This window comes from Onychomys torridus, chromosome 12 (genome assembly GCF_903995425.1).
Source record: "Onychomys torridus chromosome 12, mOncTor1.1, whole genome shotgun sequence".
In the NCBI taxonomy this organism is placed as follows: domain Eukaryota; kingdom Metazoa; phylum Chordata; class Mammalia; order Rodentia; family Cricetidae; genus Onychomys; species Onychomys torridus.
The window spans coordinates 64638629-64659587 of NC_050454.1; the positions used below are offsets into that span (position 1 = coordinate 64638629).

A 20959-nucleotide genomic window follows, 5' to 3' on the forward strand; every position below is an offset into this window, starting at 1 on the left:
ATGAAGAGGTAGAAGGGAAAGACACGATTTGTCTTTCAGAAAAGGATTTCAAGGATCACAGAACTGCTGCTGTACTTGTTAATGTAAGCACATTAATGCTTGATGTGTAAAAACTGAAGTACTGAATGCCTTCTCATTCTGGTGTGGTTTCAGAGTGGGTGTACAGTGAGTTGTCATTTTTGTTAGTAGGCATTGCTGTTGCTCCCTCACAGGCTACTTCAGACTACACAGCAGAGACTCGAGGATAATTGAGGTTAAAGAGCACAAACAGTTGAAGTGAGTTGGGGAAATAGACCACTATAGAGACTGGGCTGGGTAAGATCTCTGGACTAACAAGTCCCAAATCCAGTCCCTTATGGCTGAAATGGAATGGCACTGAAAACCAGGGCACACACCTCTCTGGGGAAATGCAGACTTAGCAAGGTTAAAAAGAGAGGTACAGGTACAGAATACAGAATAGGACTGTTGGAACAGTGACACTTTGAACAAGAGCACAAAGATCGCCCCGGCCTGAGGAATTTTGCATTTGTCAAGACCTGTGGTATCTCTAGTCTTAATAAACAACCTCCACCCTGGGTGGGAAACTAAAAACTACTTGTAGTTTTTATATCACAACCTAAATGTTAGCCCTTTATAAGGTTCACATTGGTGGCAGAACCAGGATGATGGCCAAGGGTATCAAGGGATTCTCATGAGATCTTTAACTGGAATTCAGTCATTATCTGTACCATTTAATGATGATTACATCATGTGCCCTATGTATGACCTAGTTTTTGTACCATGGAACCAACAACTGCAACTTTCTGATAAAGGTGGGAGTATTTCTGTAGGCTAAGGTCAGAGAGGTGTGACAGAGACACGCTGTGAATGTGTCTTGCCAAAGGCATCTGTATAAATGGGGTAAGAATAACACTGGATTATATTCTTTTTTTTTTTTTTTTTTTTTAAAAGAATGTTGTGGAAGAAAGTACAAGAGTATTATATTCCTTATATGGAGTTGTTGAACACAGTGGTACTATGAGGTCAGGGCATTATACTGCCTATGCCAAGGCAAGAACTGCAAGTAGTCATCTCTCTAATCTTGTTCTTCATGGTGACATTCCACAAGGTAAGTTGTCTTGGATAACTAAGACATTTTGCAGATTATGCCAAAGCCAAAAACAACTAGCCTAAATCTTTCCTTTTGTATTTCCTTAACAGATTGTGAAATGGAATCAACCAAAGGGCAGTGGTTTCACATCAGTGATACACATGTGCAAGCTGTGCCTGTAACTAAAGTACTCAACTCACAAGCATATCTCCTATTTTATGAGAGAATACTGTAATAACAAAAGTGCTTTCTCTGGAAATACACCTATGGCTTTTATACTGGCTATTTAACATAAAAATAACAATAAAAAGTTAACTAACTATAAGTTATGTTCACCTAAATGACAAAACAATCATGTTTATTTAAATACTTATGGGAAAATACTTAATTCACAACGGTTTTTGTATTGTCATACTGATTTTTACTACTAAAGTCCTGTGCTTAATCTGCCTGGGTGGTAGTTCTCGACACATCAATAAACTGATATCCCCAAAACTTAAGTTATATATTACTGTATTCCTACTGGCAACACGCTAATGTCTCATTTTTGTAGTGTTGAGATTATGGATTGTCCACCATCAGATCTAGCCTTTAAAAATTACATTAGGTTATGTTTGCAGTTGTGATTAGTGCCAGTGTGCAAACTGTACTATGGTTCAGTTGACCTGGGTAGACTATTATGATATAATCTCATAGCTGTGCTGTGACTATCTTCATATGCCAGCAAAACCTTGTCATGTGGTGGAAAGGCTTTCAAAGCTGCGGGATGGGGGGAACAACTTTGGAAATCTAGTCATTTGGAACTGTCTTCCAGCCTCTTTTGGTTTCTAGTAAACAACCATTTAAACTTATCATTTCCTGGTACAAAGCAACTCCCAACAACATAGATACATGGTATGATGCTTATAGCAATTTATTTTCAAAAGCAGGCCGGGTAAACAAAACAGTCATGTAAGTGACTTTCCCTGCTTATAGTTTGTGTTTAAAAAGGTTGACACAAGCAGCAATTGACCAGACAGGTTAACAGTAACATTTATTTTACCACCCAGCAGAGCCCAAACACAAATACTTCTTAATTTAAGGAGACTAAGAAAAGATTAGGGAAGTTCCACTCTACAAATAAAACTCTTCACGTACAAAAAAAAAAGTTGCTCAGTCATTTTGGTCCTCATCCCAGTCTTTCTTTCCACTTGGAGGTTTGGGCCCACCAGCTGGTTTTGCCATGATGATCTGAACAACAAAAACCCAAGTTAAGTACAATAAACTCAAGGTTTTCAGTGAAGACCATTTCCTGCCAACAACGTCATTGTTAGAATTCCCACTCTTATTGATCAGGAGCGCTGTATCTACTATGAAAGCCTACTGTTAAGCCCCATGCAAATTTCCACATGTCACACTGCCTCTTGTCACTCTCCACACAACTTCTGTTGAACCTGAACGTTTTAGCTAGACTGTTCTGTTTAGCCATTGCTGAGTCTCTGGGATTTGCCTGTTTCTGACATTGCAGGCCAAGCAGTGAGGTTACAGATGCACCACTGCACCTATTTATGACTTTTGCAAGCTTTCCCATCTGAGCGAGCTGTCTCCCTAACCTGAAAACCTATTCATTTTTGAGACAAGGTCTTGCTCTGTAGAGCAGGCTGGCTTGGAAATCAGAGCTGCTTGCCTTTGCCTCCAAGTGCTGAGATTAAGGGAGTATAAACCCCACTTTGAAAAATAACAATTGAACCTTTAAACTCACCTGATCCACTCTAAGTACAGTGACTGCAGCATTAGTGGCCAATTTAATAGCCCAATATTTTCCCAAGTAAGTATCTAAAATATTGGCTTCTAACATATCCTTTACAGCCGGAACTTCAGCCTGTCAACACAAAGCTATGTTAATTTCTTGCATGTGAAAATGTTTATACTCAACATGAAAAATTAAAAAATACTATATTTTATACAGCCTCGCCCCAAAGCTGTCAATAAACTAAAATTTCCTCTATCAGATAAACTTAAAAATTCAGAAAATTACCTGTGAAACCAAACGGCTATTTTGCAACATTCCCTTTTTCACATGCTACTTCTATGTTCAGACTATATATTCACAAAAAAATTGAACTTTTAACAAATACCTCAATATCCAATCCCACATTTTTGTTTCCTTCTTGGTGCACCGCATAAAGTTTAGAGATAACTTCATTGGCTTTCACACCAGAATTTTCTGCCAGTGCCCGTGGAATAGCTTCAAATGCTTCTGCAAACTTCTTAATAGCATACTGTTCAAGTCCAGGACATGTCTACAACAAAATGTGTTTGTTTCTTTTCTAATAAAATGCATTGATAAACACAAAGACAGTTTCTATAGAAAAAGGTATACCTCTCCGTATGATGTGATTTGTTTGGCCAATTCAATTTCTGTTGCTCCACCTCCAGGTACAAGACGCTTATCCTGTAAAAAAGTAAAACACTAAAATGGAGTATTTCTTGCACCACTACTCAAAATGTAAGTATGCATTAAGTAAAGTCAAGTGACTGTCAAAACAAGACTAGGAACCCATAAATACAGCACTGATAGTGCCGCAGTCCACTCAGGAATAGCTTTGTTTGCTACTTTCACTATTGTACAAATTAGTTTTTGAAGGTAGCATATCCACCAGCACCTGACGTGTTAATTATACATCTTGATGTTCTCATGTTTGAGTCTGCCAACTGTTTTCAAGAAATCAAATTTCTGAAACTGCAAATACTGACCCTTGTGAGAACTTTGAAAGTATTAACTCCATCATCTACTGCCCTTTCTATATCATCCATCAGATTATCTGTAGAGCCTCGAAGAACTATAGTAGAAATGGCACCATCTTCTTTTTCTGCCAATAAATAATTTGTAGATTAGATAAAAGAAAACACACCCCATAACTGTACAAATCATACCTTACCATCATTACATACCATGCTTAAAAACAACCACCTGTGTGTCTCCAACTTCTGAGAGGTAAACACTGTCACAATGTCCCATTTCTTCAAGAACAGGAGGCGTCTACAAGAAAACGATGCTTGTAGTAAAAATTCAAATGTGTTCACTTATCTTTTGCTTTCCAAAATACATACCAATCTAGGAAGAGCTGTAGCACCAACTGTTTTACAGAGTCTTCTGAGATCCCACTTTGAGTTCAGCCTTCAAAAGGAAAAAAAAAAATTAGAAATTTTAATTCAATCATATTAACATAAAATGCAGAGAATGTAAAAAAATAATAAAAAAATAAATAATAAAAGGGCTAGAGAGATGGCTCAGAGGTTAAGAGCACCAACTGCTCTTCCAGAGGTCCTGAGTTCAATTCCCAGCAACCACATGGTGGCTCACAACCATCTGTAACGAGATCTGGTGCCCTCTTCTGGCCTGCAGTCATATATGCTGTATACAAAATAAATAAATCTTTAAAAAAAAAAAAAAAAAAAAAAAAATGCAGAGAATAGCAAAAATAAACCAGACAAGGTGCTACACGCCTTTAATTCTCTTAAGTCAGGAGATAGGCAGATCTCTTTGACTTCAAGGTCAGCTAGGGCTGTCTCAACAAAATGCTTTATTGTATTCTAACTGAACATAGCTGTACTGCACCAAGTTAGGAAGCCAAGATACTCATTACCAACTTTGAGAATGTAACAAACTATCGAGCAATGCCACATCTGAAGTGTATGGCCGCTAAACCTGGGGCCAGTGTAACAGTGCACATCCTTAACCTCAGCATTGGGAGAAGCAGGGGGAACTGAATCTACAGAGGTCCAGGCTAGCCAGGGCTACACAGTAAGAACCTGTCTCAGATGAAGTAAGTAAACATTTACAGCATTATCTTAGTAACCCTAGTTTCCCCCTATCTTCAATTTATAGAATTTGCTTAGCATTTCTCCAAGAATTTTTAGTATCATTTACAGATGTAGCTCTTACCTCACCAACATGATATTGTACTTGTTAGCATAATGGAGAGCCATATCTGCCACTTTGCCACCTGTCACTATGACATTTGCACCAGTGGCGGCAATAGCTTTCACTTGTGCATCCATAAGATTTTCTTCTCCCTTACTAAAGTTCATCAGTTCTTCAGCAGTCTTTATCAGCACTGTTCCCTGGAAAACAATCATGCTCTCTCTTTAAAGCCATTTCATGATTTTGGTGTTACAAAACTGTAAGATAATGTTTTACCCAGTAATTTAAAGACCTAAGAGAAAATGTGAAAACCAATATTTCACAAAATACATAACATGTATTAAATTTAGATCCTTAGCTTGTTCCTGTACTTCTTTATCACAAAGCAAATGCACTTGTGCCGTGATAGGCACTCTGATGCAAAGTTAAAGATAACACTGCTCCTTTAGAAATGGCAGGCAGATATGTAGCTTTTTTCCAAATATTGATTAGTATCACCAAAACAATTTATCCTCAAATTTTCCTTGAAACACTGACTATACAACTGTTCTCCCCTCATTCCTGCAAAAATCAACAACTTGAATCTGCCAAGAATGTTTGGCACAAATCTAGCTACAAATCCCAAACATGTAGTTTTAAAGACTAATTTAAAATTTTCACATTATTAGCATTTTAATGAAAGAATGTCAACATTCATAAAAAGTGATTTCACCAAGAACATACAAGAGGCTCAGTATTAACACTGCTTAAATAAGAAGAACTGTATATAAGAACACAAATACTGTTACTACTCAATGCTTCTAGTTTAGTATTTGGTAGCTGAAGCACATTCATGCTCTGAAAAAAATTAATTCTATAATTTTCAGTTTATTATTACTGCCTTCAGAGCTAATCCCACCTCAACCCAAACGTACTTTTCAATCACGTACCTTAGTCTCTGTTATCATGCCATCAAATGGACAAGAGTACACTGCTATTTTTGCATCTTTCACAGACGTTACATCACCTTCGGTTTCCTTCTTAAAAACCATGCCATGCAATACTGAAGATGAATAGATACCAGAGCCCTAAGGAGGCAAACACTAAAACTGTCACTGGAGTCAAGTTTTAAACTAAAGCAGCACACTAAGGCTAAAAGGATCAGATGGTGGGCATAAACAATTCTTCTCAAGGTTGGAAACACTACAGAATAAGCCACTATTATGGAGAGAAGGCACTTTAAGGTATTGGGAAAAACCAAGGTAGGCAGCAACCAAGCCATTTATTTGCTTAATCACCAAGCACTCAGCACTAATGTACCAGCTGGAATTGTTACTACAGACAGACTAGAAAAACAAGATTTTATCAAAGGTGAACCATCTCTCCAGTCCCATTCTATGACAGTTTTCCAATCCCTAAGAATCAGGGGGAAATGATGACTTCACAAGAAAATACACTCTATAAGTAGCAACATAATTTATTAACACCAAATGGTATAAAAGGATGCCTTAAAATAGCAGTTCTCAACCTGTGGGTCACAACTCTTTTGGGAGCTGCATATCAGATAGCCCGCATAGCAGATATTTACACTATGATTCATAACAGTCACAAAATTAAACCTATAAAGTAGCAACAAAATAATTTTATGGTTGGAGGTCACCACAACATGAGGAACTGTATTAAAGGGTTGTAGCATTAGGAAGATTGAGAACCTCTGCCTTAAAAAGATAGTAAAGTAAGTAGAAAGTCTATAACTGGGTAAAACTTAGGGGTACAAAGATGGCTCAGTGGTTAAGAGCACTGGTTGCTCTTCCAGAGGACCCAGATTTGATTACTAAAACCCACAGGGTAGCTCAAAACCATCTGTAACTCCAGTCCCAGAGGGATCTGATACCCTCCTCTGGCCTCCATGGGAACTGCATGCATGCACACAGGCAAATGGCTGGCAAGAGACTTGCCCATTTTAAAAAAAAAAAAAAAAGAAAGAAAGAAAGAGCAAAACAATTTTGGAGCAGGAACAGGCAAAATGGGATCTTGGACTGGGAATGCAGCGCCACTGTAGAGTGCTTCCCCAACATGTGCAAAGCTCTGGGTTCAATCCCTAGTACTGCAATAACAACAACCCCCTTCTAAGACCTATTTGGATAATGGTAATGCATTTTTGAAACTTACCAGAATCTTACATACTCTGATGTTATCAACATTGAAATTGCCAGAATCAGGAAAAATAGATACTGTCAAGAAAATGAACCGTTATTTTTTTTAGACAACAAAGAAGATAGCTCAGTCACAATTTAAAAAACGTATTTTGGATTTTTTCATTTACTGGTATAACTTACCACATGCCTGAGCAATAAGCTTGGCCAGAAATGCTTCATTGCCATACTGCTTACTCATTACAGAAGTTCGAAGCAAAGAAGACACTTCATCAGCATCTCGAAGGTTCTTTGCAGAACAACATACCAAATCTGGAAGAATCTCATGAGCTTTTTTGCAAGCTATTTCATAGCCTGATATTACCTAAACCGTGAAGAAAAATACTTAAGTTTAAGAGACTTTATTGAGTTACCAGAGTAAGTCACCATAAAATAACAAGATGAGAAAACAAATTTCAATCCTGATTCTACCACTTACAGGTTATAGGACCTTGGGCAAGATTTTTCTATCTTAAACCTCTCTTTCTTCATATGAAATAGAACTGAGTTTAAGAAGGCTTAGCAATAGGATTCTTCTGAGGACAAAAATTACACATGTGAAGCATATGGCCAATGTCTAAGCACATTGTAACTGTAAGCTTGTTAGCTATTACTAGTGGATTTCAAATTTATTTTACAAGTATTAATTTGTATATGGTAAATGTACACACATGGGAGAAGTGTGAAGTATGTGTACAGTGTATGCCTAGATAAATATCCATATGTATACATGCATGGTGGCTGGAAGGAGATTTCAGGTGTACTGCTCTATCCCTGACATATTCCCTTTAGACAGACTCTCAATCTGAAGTTAAGCAGCCTATCAGCAAGTTCCAGTGATGTTTCTGTCTCTGTCCCTCCCACAATGCTGGGATTACAGGCATACCTGAGCAACACATGGGTTGTAGGGATTGGAACTCAGGTCCTTGTGCTTGCCCTTGAGTGCTTTTACCCTAGTCATGAACCTTAAACTTTAAGTGGCAACACACAAGTAATCAACTCTAATTAAAGTGTAAAATGAATACTTGCCTCTGATACTGACAGACCAATCCTCAGAAGTTCTTCGGCTAGTTCCAGAAGAGCTCCAGCAAATACCAGAACAAAGTTGGTGCCATCTCCAACCTCTTGTTCTTGCATATGAGAGGCCATCACAATCATTTTTGCAGCAGGATGTTGTACCTGATATAAAGGGGTTATCGAGAGAAAACATACTTAGAGCAACATAAAGTCATTCGTTTCCATTTCTTTTTTTAAAAGATTCATTCATTCATTCATTCATTCATTCATTCATTCATTCATTCATTCTGTATACAGAAGAGGGCACCAAATCTCATTACAGATAGTTGTGAGTCACCATGTGGTTGCTGGGAATTTGAACTCAGGACCTCTGGAAGAATAGTAGGTGCTCTTAACCTCTGAGCCATCTTTCCAGCCCTCATTTCCATTTCTTAATAGACTAACTTCCCTGGAGGGCAGGTAAATGCCACTCGATCAGTTACAGCTGTTGCCTATCAGCCCAAATGAAAATTTCAAAGCACAGCGGACAGTCATCCACTACATACAGTTCCACAAGCCTAGCACATTTACACCTAAATTAGAAAAGAAAGTATTTCCAGCTATTAAACTCAGCAATTTTGAGCAGTCTTTAGAAAAGAAGCTGGGTATGATGGCACACACTTTTCAACTGTCATCTTCTCATCCACATGGCATAAAACTCTAGCATCATCTCTGACTCCCATCCCTCTTCCATGTTATATCTGACACAATGTTCCGCCAATTCTCTCCATGTGTTGACTTTCTAATGTTTAAATAAAGATACTTAGCTGGGCATGGTAGCAAACACCTTTAATCTCGGCACTTGGGAGGCAGAGGCAGGCAGATCTCTGAGTTTGAGGTCAGTCTGGTCCAGGACAGCCAGGACTACAGAGAAACCCTGTTTCAAAAATGTCTTTGGAAAAACTAAAACAGACATCACTCAACTTGATTAAGAATCTCAGCATCGCATTTTTTTTTTTTTGAGCTGAGGATCGAACCCAGGACCTTGTGCTTGCCAGTCAAGTGCTCTACTACTGAGCTAAATCCCCAACCCCTCTTTTTTTTTCTTTTTAGCATCACATATTTTTAAACACGCTCTTGCTTAAAAATCAAAAAGGACATAAAACTTACTTTTTTTTGAGACAGGGTACATGCAGCTCATTCTGTAGCTGAGGATGGCTTTGCCTTCCCCCCCCCCCCCCCCCCTTTTTGTTTTTTTCGAGACAGTTTCTCTGTGTAGCCCTGGCTGTCCTGGAACTCCCTGAGATCCACCTGCCTCTCCTGAATGCTGGGATTAAAGGTGGACTTTGAACTTCTGATCCTTTTGCCTCCACATCCTCAGTGCCAGGATTACAGGTGTGTGCCACCACACTCAGATTATACAGCGTTGGGAACCAAACCCTGGCCAGACACCCTACTAACTAAAATGCATCCCCAAGTCTGAAAGTACATTTTAAAAATGCATCAAAATTCTCAAGTTCTTAGGAGTTAATTAATATTAGATACTCTTCAATTTAAATTTTCAATAATGGGAACTGAACCTGGGGCTTTGTGCTTCCTAGGCAAGTGCTGTATCACTGGGCTATATCCCTAGTCCACTTTTAGATACCTTTACAAAATAAGGAGTGACGCCAACTCTAAGTCAACACTGCAGTTCTATTATTCAGACAGGGCCCCATTTTCTGAAGGGTTATTTTTATTTTTTAAATATGTCTGTGTGCGGCTCTGTATGAATGCAGGTGCCTGGAGCCCACAAGTGTGTGTTAGATCCCTCAGAGCTGAAGTCACACGTGGTTGTGAGCTGTCTGATGTGGCTGCTGGCAACTGAGCAGTATGTACTCTTAACTATCAACTCATCTCTCCAGTTCTACTCAAGACTTTTTTAATTCCTGAGAATATTAATATAGCACAACCGAAACAATTACCACGAAAAATTCCTCCACAAATATTCTGTGAAGTTAACTGCTCCTTAGCGTATTGTTCTTTAAGATGTTAAAGGAATGTTATTTTTTCTCATTTTCTTTAAAATAGATTCTAGTTCTCATCTAATACTTTTAAATAAAGCTATGCTTTTGGAAAATTCCCCAAGTCTGAGCATGTACTCATAAAACTACGTTTAATAGAACGTCAAACATCCCTCTTATCCCTCCTTTCTTTAAGTATCTGTTCTACAGACTCTTCAACATCAAACCTGCTGCAAAAGAAAGCAAAATTCCAAGTGGTTCTTAAACAAAGCATCAATGTTTACTAGTTATTTTTATATCTCCATAAAAGAATAAATAACTCAAGAAGGTTTTTTGGAGTAGCCACAATGATAAACTGTTTTGTCACTTATAAATCTTCACAATAAGCTTGAGGAAGCAGCAACCCTTTACCATCTAATTGAAATAAGGCTTCATCTATGTTAGAATTTGAGGGAGGGGTGTTTTGGAAAAACTTACCTCCAGCTCTCTTAAAATAGTCGCCGCATCATTTGTCACAAACAACTTCTCCAGGCGATTGATGACCATTTTATTCATTCCTCAAAAAATAGTTGCAATGAAAAAAAATCCATTATTATTTAGATATTCTCCTAAATAACCCAGGAAAAACATGGTTCCAAAGTTGTACTGATGAACCCTATGCACATATTATCTGTATTTTCAGAACTACCACACAGCCCATGGGTTTTCCCTGACTAAACATCCACATGCTTAGCATGTAGAGAGCACTCAATAAATAGGAATTAACACATACAAAATTAATATACTTAGAACCACATTTGGTCTTATGCTTAATCCTCTAGTCTGTATCTAATTCAACTTGTGGTTAAAGGTTAAGAGTTTCCTTTAAACTGTCAATTTTTGAAACTGTTCAGCCTTTTTCATTATAAACAGCTATGTCAATAGTGAATGTGCTATAATTTTCCTACCACGTAATAGGATAACGGTATCATTTTTTGATTTTTCTAGAAAGATGTATTTCTGAGTGAAAGTTAGAAGCACACCAGTGCTATCAACTATGAAACTTGCAAGAACTACCCTGCTCATTTAACACCCTCAGGATAAACACGAGACAGGAGCTAACACAAGTACACCACCATGTCTTTTATAGCCTGAATTTGGCCATTACCATTTGGTCCATATGCTGTACGAGTAGTCTGAGCAAGCTCCTTGCAAGCTTGTATATTTCTATACACAGCCTCTTCTAATCCTGAAAAATGCTGCAAAAGAAAACATCTGCTTAAATCGGATCATGAAGTACTTTCAAACACAGGCTCTCTCTGCTCATCATGTTTCTAAAGTTCCAGGATCACACAAGCATTTAGCACACGGAATCTGGACAGCCTTAGTTTCCCCCTAACTTAGAACAAGGCCTAGGTAACTAACACTTGCTACTTGACAAATTGTTTAGAAACATCTACTGAAGAACTATTCTTCCCTCCCACTCTTTACCCAGGGATTGAACCCAAGAAGTCAATCTACCATGAAGCTACTACAATCCAAGCCAATCAGTACTAGCTTTTAATTCGTAATTCTTTTGGGAACTTACAGGCTGTCTTCACTTCAAGTCCTCTCAGTACCGATTTACATAACGTTACCTCAGTTAAAATACCAGTCTCTGAGTGAGACAAATGCTTTACATGTGCCATTTTCTCAATCTAAGTGAGGGAGGCAGACCCAAATGGGAAGCTATGGCACCCCACCCCACCGCAAAGGGAATCGTCAATATCATTCTCCAGAACTCACCAACCTACATTACATTCTGACATCCATTTCGTATGCCCACGTTACCACCAAAATGCTCTCTCAAACTGTTAAGGGTCCTCGATTTCCCCTAAGACCTTAAATTCAATTCACTTATCTATTTCTACATGTCTCAGTAATACGGAAAACAAAGCGAAATTATCTGGCAGCTTGAACATCTCTCGACAAATGACTCCACAGGCAGCGTGATATTTTGATAATAAAAAAAGTCACTTCTGAAATTATGATCAGGAGGGAACACTATTTTGTATGGGCTGGGGCCTCACTTCTCTATCCTGTGGGCTACAAGGTGGAATGGTCAGCATTCGAATACATTAGTATCTTTTGGCCCGGTCTCCTCAACTTAGGAAAGATAGAGAAGACATGACCCGGAGGGGCAGGTTCTGGGTCTAAAATAAGTTGGGATCAGCTCTCTCTGGAGGGAGTCACGCCTCTCATTGGGAAGGAAGCAACCCAGAGCAGGCCCAGTGGCTGCTAGGCCGGGCTGCTGTCCCGGGGAGCCGTACGCTAACCACCCGGCTCCCCGATCATCAACTCCCAGCCCATCAACTGCACCGCCAGCCCCGTCAAGGGCGGGGCCCGTGGGCGCCACGCCACGGCGCTCAGGCACGCGGGGCTGGGATGCGAACCCGCAGCCTTGTCCCGGCCCTTGGGGTCCACCCCGGCCGCGGAGTTAACAGGCGTGCCCACGGGACTCGGCGGCCAGGCGTGCCGCGCACACCGCCCTTTCCAGAACCTTCTCTCTCCCGGGTCGCCGCGCAGCCCCACGCCCGCAGCCCTTCCGCGGCCGCCGCAAGCGCCGGCCCGCTCTGCGGCCGCATCCTCTCTGCCACCTACTTTTGCTCCATCCTTGAGCATCTGGGCAAAGCCCGGGGCCTTGGGGACGTGAAGCGCCATGGCCAGCCCGCAATCAACCGCTCACGCGCTCCGAGGAAGCCAGGTGCGCGCACAGCCTGCTGGGAACGCGGCCTTGCGTCGTCACCCGCCCGCCCCCTCCCCCCCACGCCCACGCTTCTCTACCTCCGGGTCGCCCCGCCCCTTCACGCACCAGCTCTCCCGAAGTATCGCGAGAACGAGAGAGGCGCCCGCTCTAGAGTGGCTCCGGCAGCCAGACCCAACTGGCAGATCCCCGATCGGGTCGAACGATGAGGCCGAGCGCAGAGCGCGTGCGCTCCGCGCGTGCGCCGCAGTCTAGCGCTTCCCCCTCGTTCTAAGTAAACTCTGGTCTGGACGTTTGGCTCGTGGCAGTTTCTGAGGCGGAGTCCTGCAGATCCAGCGTCAGGACAGGCTTGCCTTGCCCTTTTCCTCTCCAAGCGATCCTGCCCTCCGTCCCCCGCAAACTACCATTGGCTGTCCTCTGTGTCTTGGGCACTGTAGGGAGCACTGAAAGCTTGCAGGTGATAATTAAAATGGTAACAAGGATTGCAACATGTGGCGTGCCCACGTGTGGACAAGTCTTTGTGGTTTGTTTAAGTGTAGTTATCTTCGTTATTGGTCAAACTTACAAGTGAATATTATCTCCATTTAATAGATGGGAAATTGGCGTTCACTTTTTCAGTGATATGCCAGAGGTCACCAAGCCAAATAAATCCCTGTCTCGAAAAAAAAAAAAAAAAAAGTTTCCACAGAAAAAGTAAAACAGTCTTATGGTAAGAAATACAGGAAACGCAGACAATTTGAAACATTTTTGTGAGTCTTCTGGACATGTAGAAATTAAGGTTTTCTTTAAATTGGGACAGATTCATTGTGCCTTTGACATAATTGCAGCTTTATCTTTTCTTTTTTTAAATGATTTATTTATTTATTATGTATACAGAAGAGGGTGCTAGATCTCACTACAGATGGTTGCGAGCCACCATGTGGTTGCTGGGAATTGAGTTCGTGACCTCTGGAAGATCAGTAGGTGCTCTTAACCTCTGAGCCATCTCTCCAGCCCCACTGTTACATTTTTAAATTAACAGTTGGTAGTTTGTCTGATTTATAATGCTAACAACTATTGATAAATACAATAAACAAAAGATCGTTGATGGGCTCTCTATTTTAAAGCATATATAGGGGTTCTATGACTGCAGAGTAGATGAGACCTGGACCAGAGGACAGTCCAAGATTTTCTCATGGATTAGCTAACAAAATTAAAACTCATATATCAGAGAACATCATTATGGCAAAAAGCAAAAGGGGATTTAAAATGACACCTGATTCGTTAAAGGTGATGGTGAGGAATTAAATCTTGGCAAAACTTAATGACTAGATCATGAAAAACCAAACTGGAGTTCAAGACAACTGATGAATTTTCATTAAAAGTTTATAATAAAAATTGACCTTGCATTAATTGTAACAGACAGTAAATGGGAAGATTTAAATCTACTGTATGTCATTTTGTCAAGGAATTAGATTTTAATTACCAGTGATTCCTTTCAAGTGAAGATTTGTTAGTTCTGCGTAATTTGGGTTGAACTGTATTTATAATTACGGAGTCGAGATAGCAAGGGGAGAATTTCTGCAGGGTTTAAGTGGGATGTGTGTCGTCCAGACAAGAAAACAAATGCAAACTGTTAATGGGACTGGAGCCCGGGTCCTAGCCCCTGCTTGTTATGCTAGTATCTTTCCCTGCTTGGTCTTACTCTGTGTCCTCTGGCCACGGCGGTCTAAAGAACTCACTCTTTGTTTCTCCAGTGCTTGTTTCGTTCTTTCAGCGGGGCTCTCTGCAGGCCTCCATGATGTGTGATAACACAGTGGTCCTAATGTGTGAAGCCTAAGAGGCCATTGCCCCTGAGGTCTTTACCTATCAAAGCTTTCCATCTCCTTTGCCCGAGTTAACACCACATAAGTAAGCGTAACATTTTCCTCGACAAGCCTTAGATTAGTCCCTACATGTTCCTGGTTATCGTTCTGATGGCTTCTGCCCGTCTTCATCACATATCACATAGTTGGAATAGCAAAAATCTTTCTCAACCAGAAGGTAAGCACTGCATGAACTGAACTTACAATTGGATATTGAATGGAATAAGAGCTTAATATCTAATTACCAGGTGGACTGCTGTACAGCAAATGGGAATCGAAATGTTAGTATCCTAAAATTCACATGCTGAGATCCTAACCACCAGCAAGGTGAAACCTTTGGGTAGGTAATTGGTTCATAAGAGAAAACCCTTTGGAGCGGATTGGCACCCTTACAAAATACACTTAAGGGAACTTGTTGCTCTTCCACTGTGGGATGGCACCTGAGAATCAGAAGGTAGGCTTTCACTGTACCTGTCCACACTTTGATCTTGGGCTTCTCAGCCCCTAAGAATGAGGAATGAAATTCTGTCATTTGCGAGCTACCCAGGGTGGTATTTTGTTATAGCAGACTAGTGCAGGGAAGACGTGGTCTCTATTCTCATCTGCTTATCACACAGGTAAACAGACAGCAGAACACAGCAGAAAACTTGCCCAGTTTATAAAAGACCAAGGAAATCAAGATTTCTGAGATCAGAATTCAAGAGCCTCATGCGATTAACACAGTGGTTCTCAACCTGAGGGTTGTGACCCCTTTGGGGATCGCATATTAGATATTTACAGTATGATCCATGACAGCAGCAAAATGACAGCTAAGAAGTAGCCATGAAAATAGTTTTGGGGTGGGCATCATCACGACATGAGGAGCTGTATTAAAGGATTGCAGCCTTAAAGAGGTTGAGAACTGCCCTATTAACTGAAACTCCAGCCTCCAGCCTTCAGGAATAAACTAACAGTCTTGGAATATAGGGCTTTTGGCTCCCTCTGCCCCATTCAGGAAGAATACAACTATGGACTTGGGTAAGTATAAGCCAACTCAAGATTGATAAGCACTGGTTCACTGTTTACTTTTCCCTTGCTTTTGTTTGTTTGTTTGTTTGCTTTGATTATTATTTTTATTTATTTAAGAGTCAAGGTGTAGGGCTAGAGAGATGACTCAGTGGTTAAGAGTGGATACTATTTTTTTTTCTTTTTTGTTTTTTGAGACAGGGTTTCCCTGTGCAGCTTTGGAGCCTGTCCTGGAACTCACTCTGTAGACCAGGCTGGCCCAGAATTCACAGAGATCCGTCTGCCTCTGCTTCCAGAGTGCTGGGATTAAAGGAGGGCACCACTATGCCTGGCTCACTTTTATTTCTTAATATAACTGTAATCCATCCTCCCCATCCTTGCCCAGTCTCTATGGCTTGGGGATGAAGTTGGGAGGACAGTGAGCTACAGATTAACATGTCCATCAGTCCTGAGTGGTTGTCTTCTGGACCAAGCACTGCTATTTTGGGGAGTTCAGTTGTGTCCCCAGCAGGAATGGTTGACCCTTTATACACCCAAAAGTATAGGCCTGGAGTAGGGCATCCAGCTTCTTCCTGCCATGTGGCAATGCCGCACATGACCTGGGCGAGGCAAGGAAAGAATAGAGCAAGGGCTTCGTCTATGTGCCCTCTTCCCTGCCTGGTAAGGCTTTCCAGGTGGGCATGGTTGGGGGAGGAGTGTCTACACCCCTGTAAGTAACCTCTCACCTAGGCTCTGTAAGGAAGCCTCATGAACTCATTGGTTCCTCAGAGTGAACTTTGGTAGAATCTTGCCTCCATTTGTCACTGGGACCTTGGGAAGAGGAGTAGATGTTGCTCTATGTCTCCCCAGGGAAGAGATTTTAGCTTCACCATCTCATTGACTTAGTTTCTGTCAAGCACACAAGTCATAAGGCCAGTCCAAAGTCAAGTTGTTTTTTTTTTTTTAAAGATTTATTTATTTATTATGTATACAGTATTCTGCCTGCATGTATGCCTGCAGGCCAGAAGAGGGCACCAGATCTCATTACAGATGGTTGTGAGCCACCATGTGGTTGCTGGGAATTGAACTCAGGACCTCTGGAAGAGCATTCGGTGCTCTTAACCTCTGAGCCATCTCTCCAGCCCCCAAAGTCAAGTCTTAAAGGACTGTCCTGGTTAAAGATTAGAAGCAAACAAACACTTGACTCCTGTTTTATTTTTTGAGACAGGGTTTGTCTTAGTTACTTTTCCATTGCTGTGAAGAGACAGCATGACCCAGGCAGCTTACAGGAGGAAGAATTTATTGGGGCTTAAAATTTCAGAGGGTGAGTCCATGACCATTGTGGTGGGGAGCACGGTAATAGGCAGGCAGACAGGCAGGCAGGCATGGAGCAGTACTGGAGCAGTGGCTGAGAGTTTATGTTGGATCCACAAGCAAGAGCAGAAAGAAATACCAGGAATGGTGTGGGCTTTTGAAACCTCAAAGCCCATCCCCTATGACACAGCTCCAACAGGACCACACCTAATCAAGCAGTGCTACCAGCTGGAGACCAAATGCTCAAATATATGAGCCTATGGGGGCCATTCTCATTCCAACTACTGCAGGGCTTCATGTAACCTAGCCTGACTTCAAACTCCCTGTGTAGCCGAAAATGACCTTTCACTCCCGATTGTCTGGCCTCTGCCTCCCAAGTGCTGAGACTACAAGTGTGCATCTAGCAACAGGACACTTTGATAACCAGATTACGATGCAGTTGACAAAGCGTGCCGTCTCTTTGAGGTCAAGATTTCCCACCGCAAAAAGAATGATGCTGGAGGAAAGGGACCAGGGGACTTGAGATTCAAGTCTCATGATACCTCTTCCCAAGCTACCTCTAGATGGAGACCAGATGTCTTTAAATTCTGATACTCTTACAAAAGGAAAGAGTGGGGCAAGGAGACACACACCTCATTAAAATGTTGGAGGTGACAAGAAACTGCCTCATGACAAGGGAGGTACGGAGGCGACAGAGGTGGCTGAAGAGCATCTCTGTGCAGGCCTCTCTCCTGTGCTCTTGTAGGATCATACAGCATTGTTCTGAGACTCACATTAGCATGGCTTCCTGGGTCCGTGTAAGGACACCCCCACTTCAGAGCAGAACCATTTCTTTCCAGTTTAGTGGTGAGTCTTGGCCACACTGAGGAACATTTTGCCATGCCAAGTCTTTGGGATGCTTTCCGGTCTTGTTCATTCTTCTGAAGCAGTATTTCTCGAGCTTCATACTGCACGACATCTTACCCTCTTTGGCTGCTCAGTTGTTTCCCGACTCGTTTGTTGTTTTTGTTTTGTTTGTTTTGTTTTTTGAGACAGGGTTTTTCTGTGCAACCCTGGCTGTATTGGAATTCACTCTGTTGACCAGGCTGGTCTCAAACTCAGAAATCCACCTACCTCTGCCTCTCAAGTGCTGAGATCAAAGGGTGTGTACCACCACCGCCTGGCCTTGTTTCCCAACTCTTAAAGAATTCTGGCTGCTAAAACAGGCCAAGGATTGAGGGTAATATGTTAGATAATACAAAGCTGAGTTTGTTTTTACTGCAGCCATCAAGAACCCATCATTAGAGATGTTTTGGTTACCTTTCCAATTCTATGATAAAACACATGAGATAATCAGCATAAAGAGAGGAAATACTTATTTTGGCTCATGGTTTCAAGAAATTTCAGCCCATGGTCAGCTGGTTCCATTGTCCTGGGGCCTGCCTCAGGACAACATGGTTGGGCAGTTTTGTTGATAAAACAGGGCCCTGCAGAGTAGGGAAGGGATCTGCAGTTGGCTGCTGAGTGGTCTGGCTGGAGATGACAGGTGAGGAGGTCTCTGCTGGGACTGTTTAGCTCTGCCTCACAGTGTCTTATGCCTCACAGTGTCTTACGCCTCACAGTGTCTTATGTCTGAGCAGGCTTTTGGGGCTTGTTCTAAAGGAAACTGAAGATTCCAAGGGAGAAGAGGCAATGTGCAACTACCTTGACAAATTTGCTGCTATCTCCTTAGTCAAAGTAGGTCAGCTGAGCAGACCCCGAGTTACTGTAAGATGGGAGAATCAAAGAGTATAGATAGAAAGGAATGTTGAGGATAGTAGTTCAGTCAGTTACCATAGCTACATAACCCCAATCAGCCTTTCTGCTAAGAAATTTCAAGCATTATCTTTAATTTGTCTTCAATAATTCCATTCAGCAAGCCATCACAGGAAATATTGTAAGCCATTGACTTTGTAGGATTTTCAATAAATCAGCAAATAAAGATGCCCTTTGGTGTTTTACTGAACTTCTTTTTTCGGTCACAGTGGGTGATACCTATGTTGAAAAAATACTCCACAAAATGAAATATGGTCATTATTTTAAAAAGAAATTTTTTAAAATTATTGTATTATTTTGTGTGTATGAGTGTTTGCCTGCATGTATGTCTGTGCATCATGAGCGTGCAGTGCCCACAGAGGCCAGAAGGGGGGGATCAGATCTCCTGTAACTGGAATTAGAGATGGCTGTGAGCTGTCACCAGGGTCCTCTGAGAGAGTGGCAGTGTTCTTAACCCCTAAGTCATCTCTCCAGCCCCTAGTATAGTCATTTTTACATGAATGAACATGTGTGTTATCAAGTGTATGTGTAGGTGGGTACTTGTGCCTGTGTGCACACTATCACTCTCCCCCATATTCCTTTGAGGCAGGGTTCTCCCTGAACCTGGAACTTGCATTCTGTAAAAAGACCTGGCAGTCAGCAGACTCCAGGAAGCCTCTTGTCTCTATCCCTCTCTGTGTAGGGTTACAGATGTAGATCCAGCTGGGTGCTGGGTGCTGGGGTCAGAGCTCTCGTCCTCAGGCTTACATCTTCCTAGCCCAGTGCAGTCATTATTGGTGGGCTGTATTGTCTTTCTTTTCTACCTTTATGTTCCGGGATGAATTCAGAATATTTTGGAGGGTACCCTATCAGCCATTCCTAAAGGTACTTGCTTGTTTGCCTCTGTTCATGTCTCAATGTTCTCTACCCTAGTTTGTTGCATGGAATACCCATACTCTGGATATTTGAACTTGGTAATGCAACTTTTAAGAATCCTTCCTCCATTCCCTGTTAGAAGTCTACTTGCAGCTGGGCAGTGGTGGTGCATGCCTTTAATCCCAGCACTCGGGAGGCAGAGGCAGGTGGATCTCTGCGAGTTCGAGGCCAGCCTGGTCTACAGAGCAAGATCCAGGAAAGGCATAAAGCTACACAGAGAAACCCAGTCTCGAAGGAAACAAACAAACAAACAAACAAAAATCCAGAAGTCTACTTGCAGAAGTCTGTGTTAAAAATGAAATTTTCTGGATGCCATGTGCTGACTTCTTATTCGGTGATAAATTTGTAATTTTGCCTTGGGGTCAAGCCAGGCATCAAAGGTCTTGTTCTTTGGAGAATTAACTTTGGTAAACTGTCCTTTTAAAAATAATGTAATTTTTTTTATGTGTATGGGCATTTTGCTGGCATTTTTGTCTATGCCCTACTTATTTGCAGCGTTCATGGAGTCTAGAAGAGGACATTTGGTCCCTGGAACTGGAATTACAGATAGTTGTTAGTGGCCTTATGGGTTCTGTGCAAGAGCAACATATGCTCTTAACTGCTAAACCATCTCTCCAGGCCACAAGTTGCCTTGTTTTCTATCATATCCTTTTTGTTTTTGTTTTTAAAAATAGGGTTTCTCTTTGTGGCCTTAGCTGTCCTAGAACTAACTCTGTAGACCAAGCTGGACTCTAACTCACAGAGGTCCACCTGCCTCTGCCTCTTCCACCCGAGTGCTGGGATTAAAGGCGTGTGCCACCACCGCCTAGCCTATCATATCTTACAATATGGAAAATTAAAAGAAACAATAGTCTGAAGAGATTGCTCAGTCCAAGGAAGCTTGAGGGTTGAGATTCATCTCCAAAACAGGCCATGTATATATGAATGTGATCTCAGTGTTAAGGATGTGAAGACAGTGGATCCCTGGGGTTTGCTGGTTGTCAAGTTCTAGGGCAGTGAGAGACCCTATCTCAAAAAACAGGATGGACAGCTCCTGAGGAATTGTACCAAAAGTTGACCTCTGGCCTACACACACACACACACACACACACACACACACACACACACACACACATGTGCACACTCATGTGGACACATGCACACACACATGCACACACGCACGCACGACTGAAAAGAGAAAAGCAGACCATTGTCTTTTCTGTATGCCTGATTTTGT

At 41.6% G+C, this 20959-nt stretch overlaps 2 protein-coding genes across 4 annotated transcripts in view; one reads left to right on the top strand and one right to left on the bottom strand.

The window, feature by feature from the left end:
• Window positions 1–1590, top strand: part of Usp16 (ubiquitin specific peptidase 16) — a 34961-nt gene extending 33371 nt beyond the window's left edge. For all 3 annotated transcript variants that reach the window (XM_036203189.1, XM_036203191.1, XM_036203190.1), the window contains 2 exons: window positions 952–1108; window positions 1201–1590. In XM_036203189.1, coding sequence (XP_036059082.1) covers window positions 952–1108; window positions 1201–1325 — 282 coding nt within the window. In that variant the 3' untranslated portion in view covers window positions 1326–1590. The remainder of the gene's footprint in view (window positions 1–951; window positions 1109–1200) is intronic.
• A 388-nt stretch (window positions 1591–1978) lies between these two features.
• Window positions 1979–12938, bottom strand: Cct8 (chaperonin containing TCP1 subunit 8). The gene is made up of 15 exons (XM_036203192.1): window positions 12790–12938; window positions 11318–11408; window positions 10648–10727; window positions 8201–8350; window positions 7316–7496; window positions 7149–7210; window positions 5927–6064; window positions 5019–5197; window positions 4184–4250; window positions 4025–4112; window positions 3827–3942; window positions 3453–3524; window positions 3208–3372; window positions 2832–2951; window positions 1979–2320 (listed from the first exon to the last, which is right to left on the bottom strand). Exons 1-15 carry the CDS (start codon window positions 12847–12849, stop codon window positions 2243–2245), a joined length of 1647 nt encoding a protein of 548 aa, XP_036059085.1. The 5' UTR covers window positions 12850–12938; the 3' UTR covers window positions 1979–2242.
• Window positions 12939–20959: the final 8021 nt, after the last annotated feature.

Bases quoted from the DNA above. Each gene is read 5' to 3' on its own strand.
- Cct8 (XM_036203192.1), bottom strand. From the start codon at position 12,849: ATGGCGCTTCACGTCCCCAAGGCCCCGGGCTTTGCCCAGATGCTCAAG. The intron at 10,728-11,317 runs GTAATGGCCAAA...CTATTTTTTGAG, and splicing joins TACAGCATATGGACCAAATG to GAATGAATAAAATGGTCATC. The intron at 3,525-3,826 runs GTCAGTATTTGC...ACTTTTTTACAG, and splicing joins CTTTCAAAGTTCTCACAAGG to GATAAGCGTCTTGTACCTGG.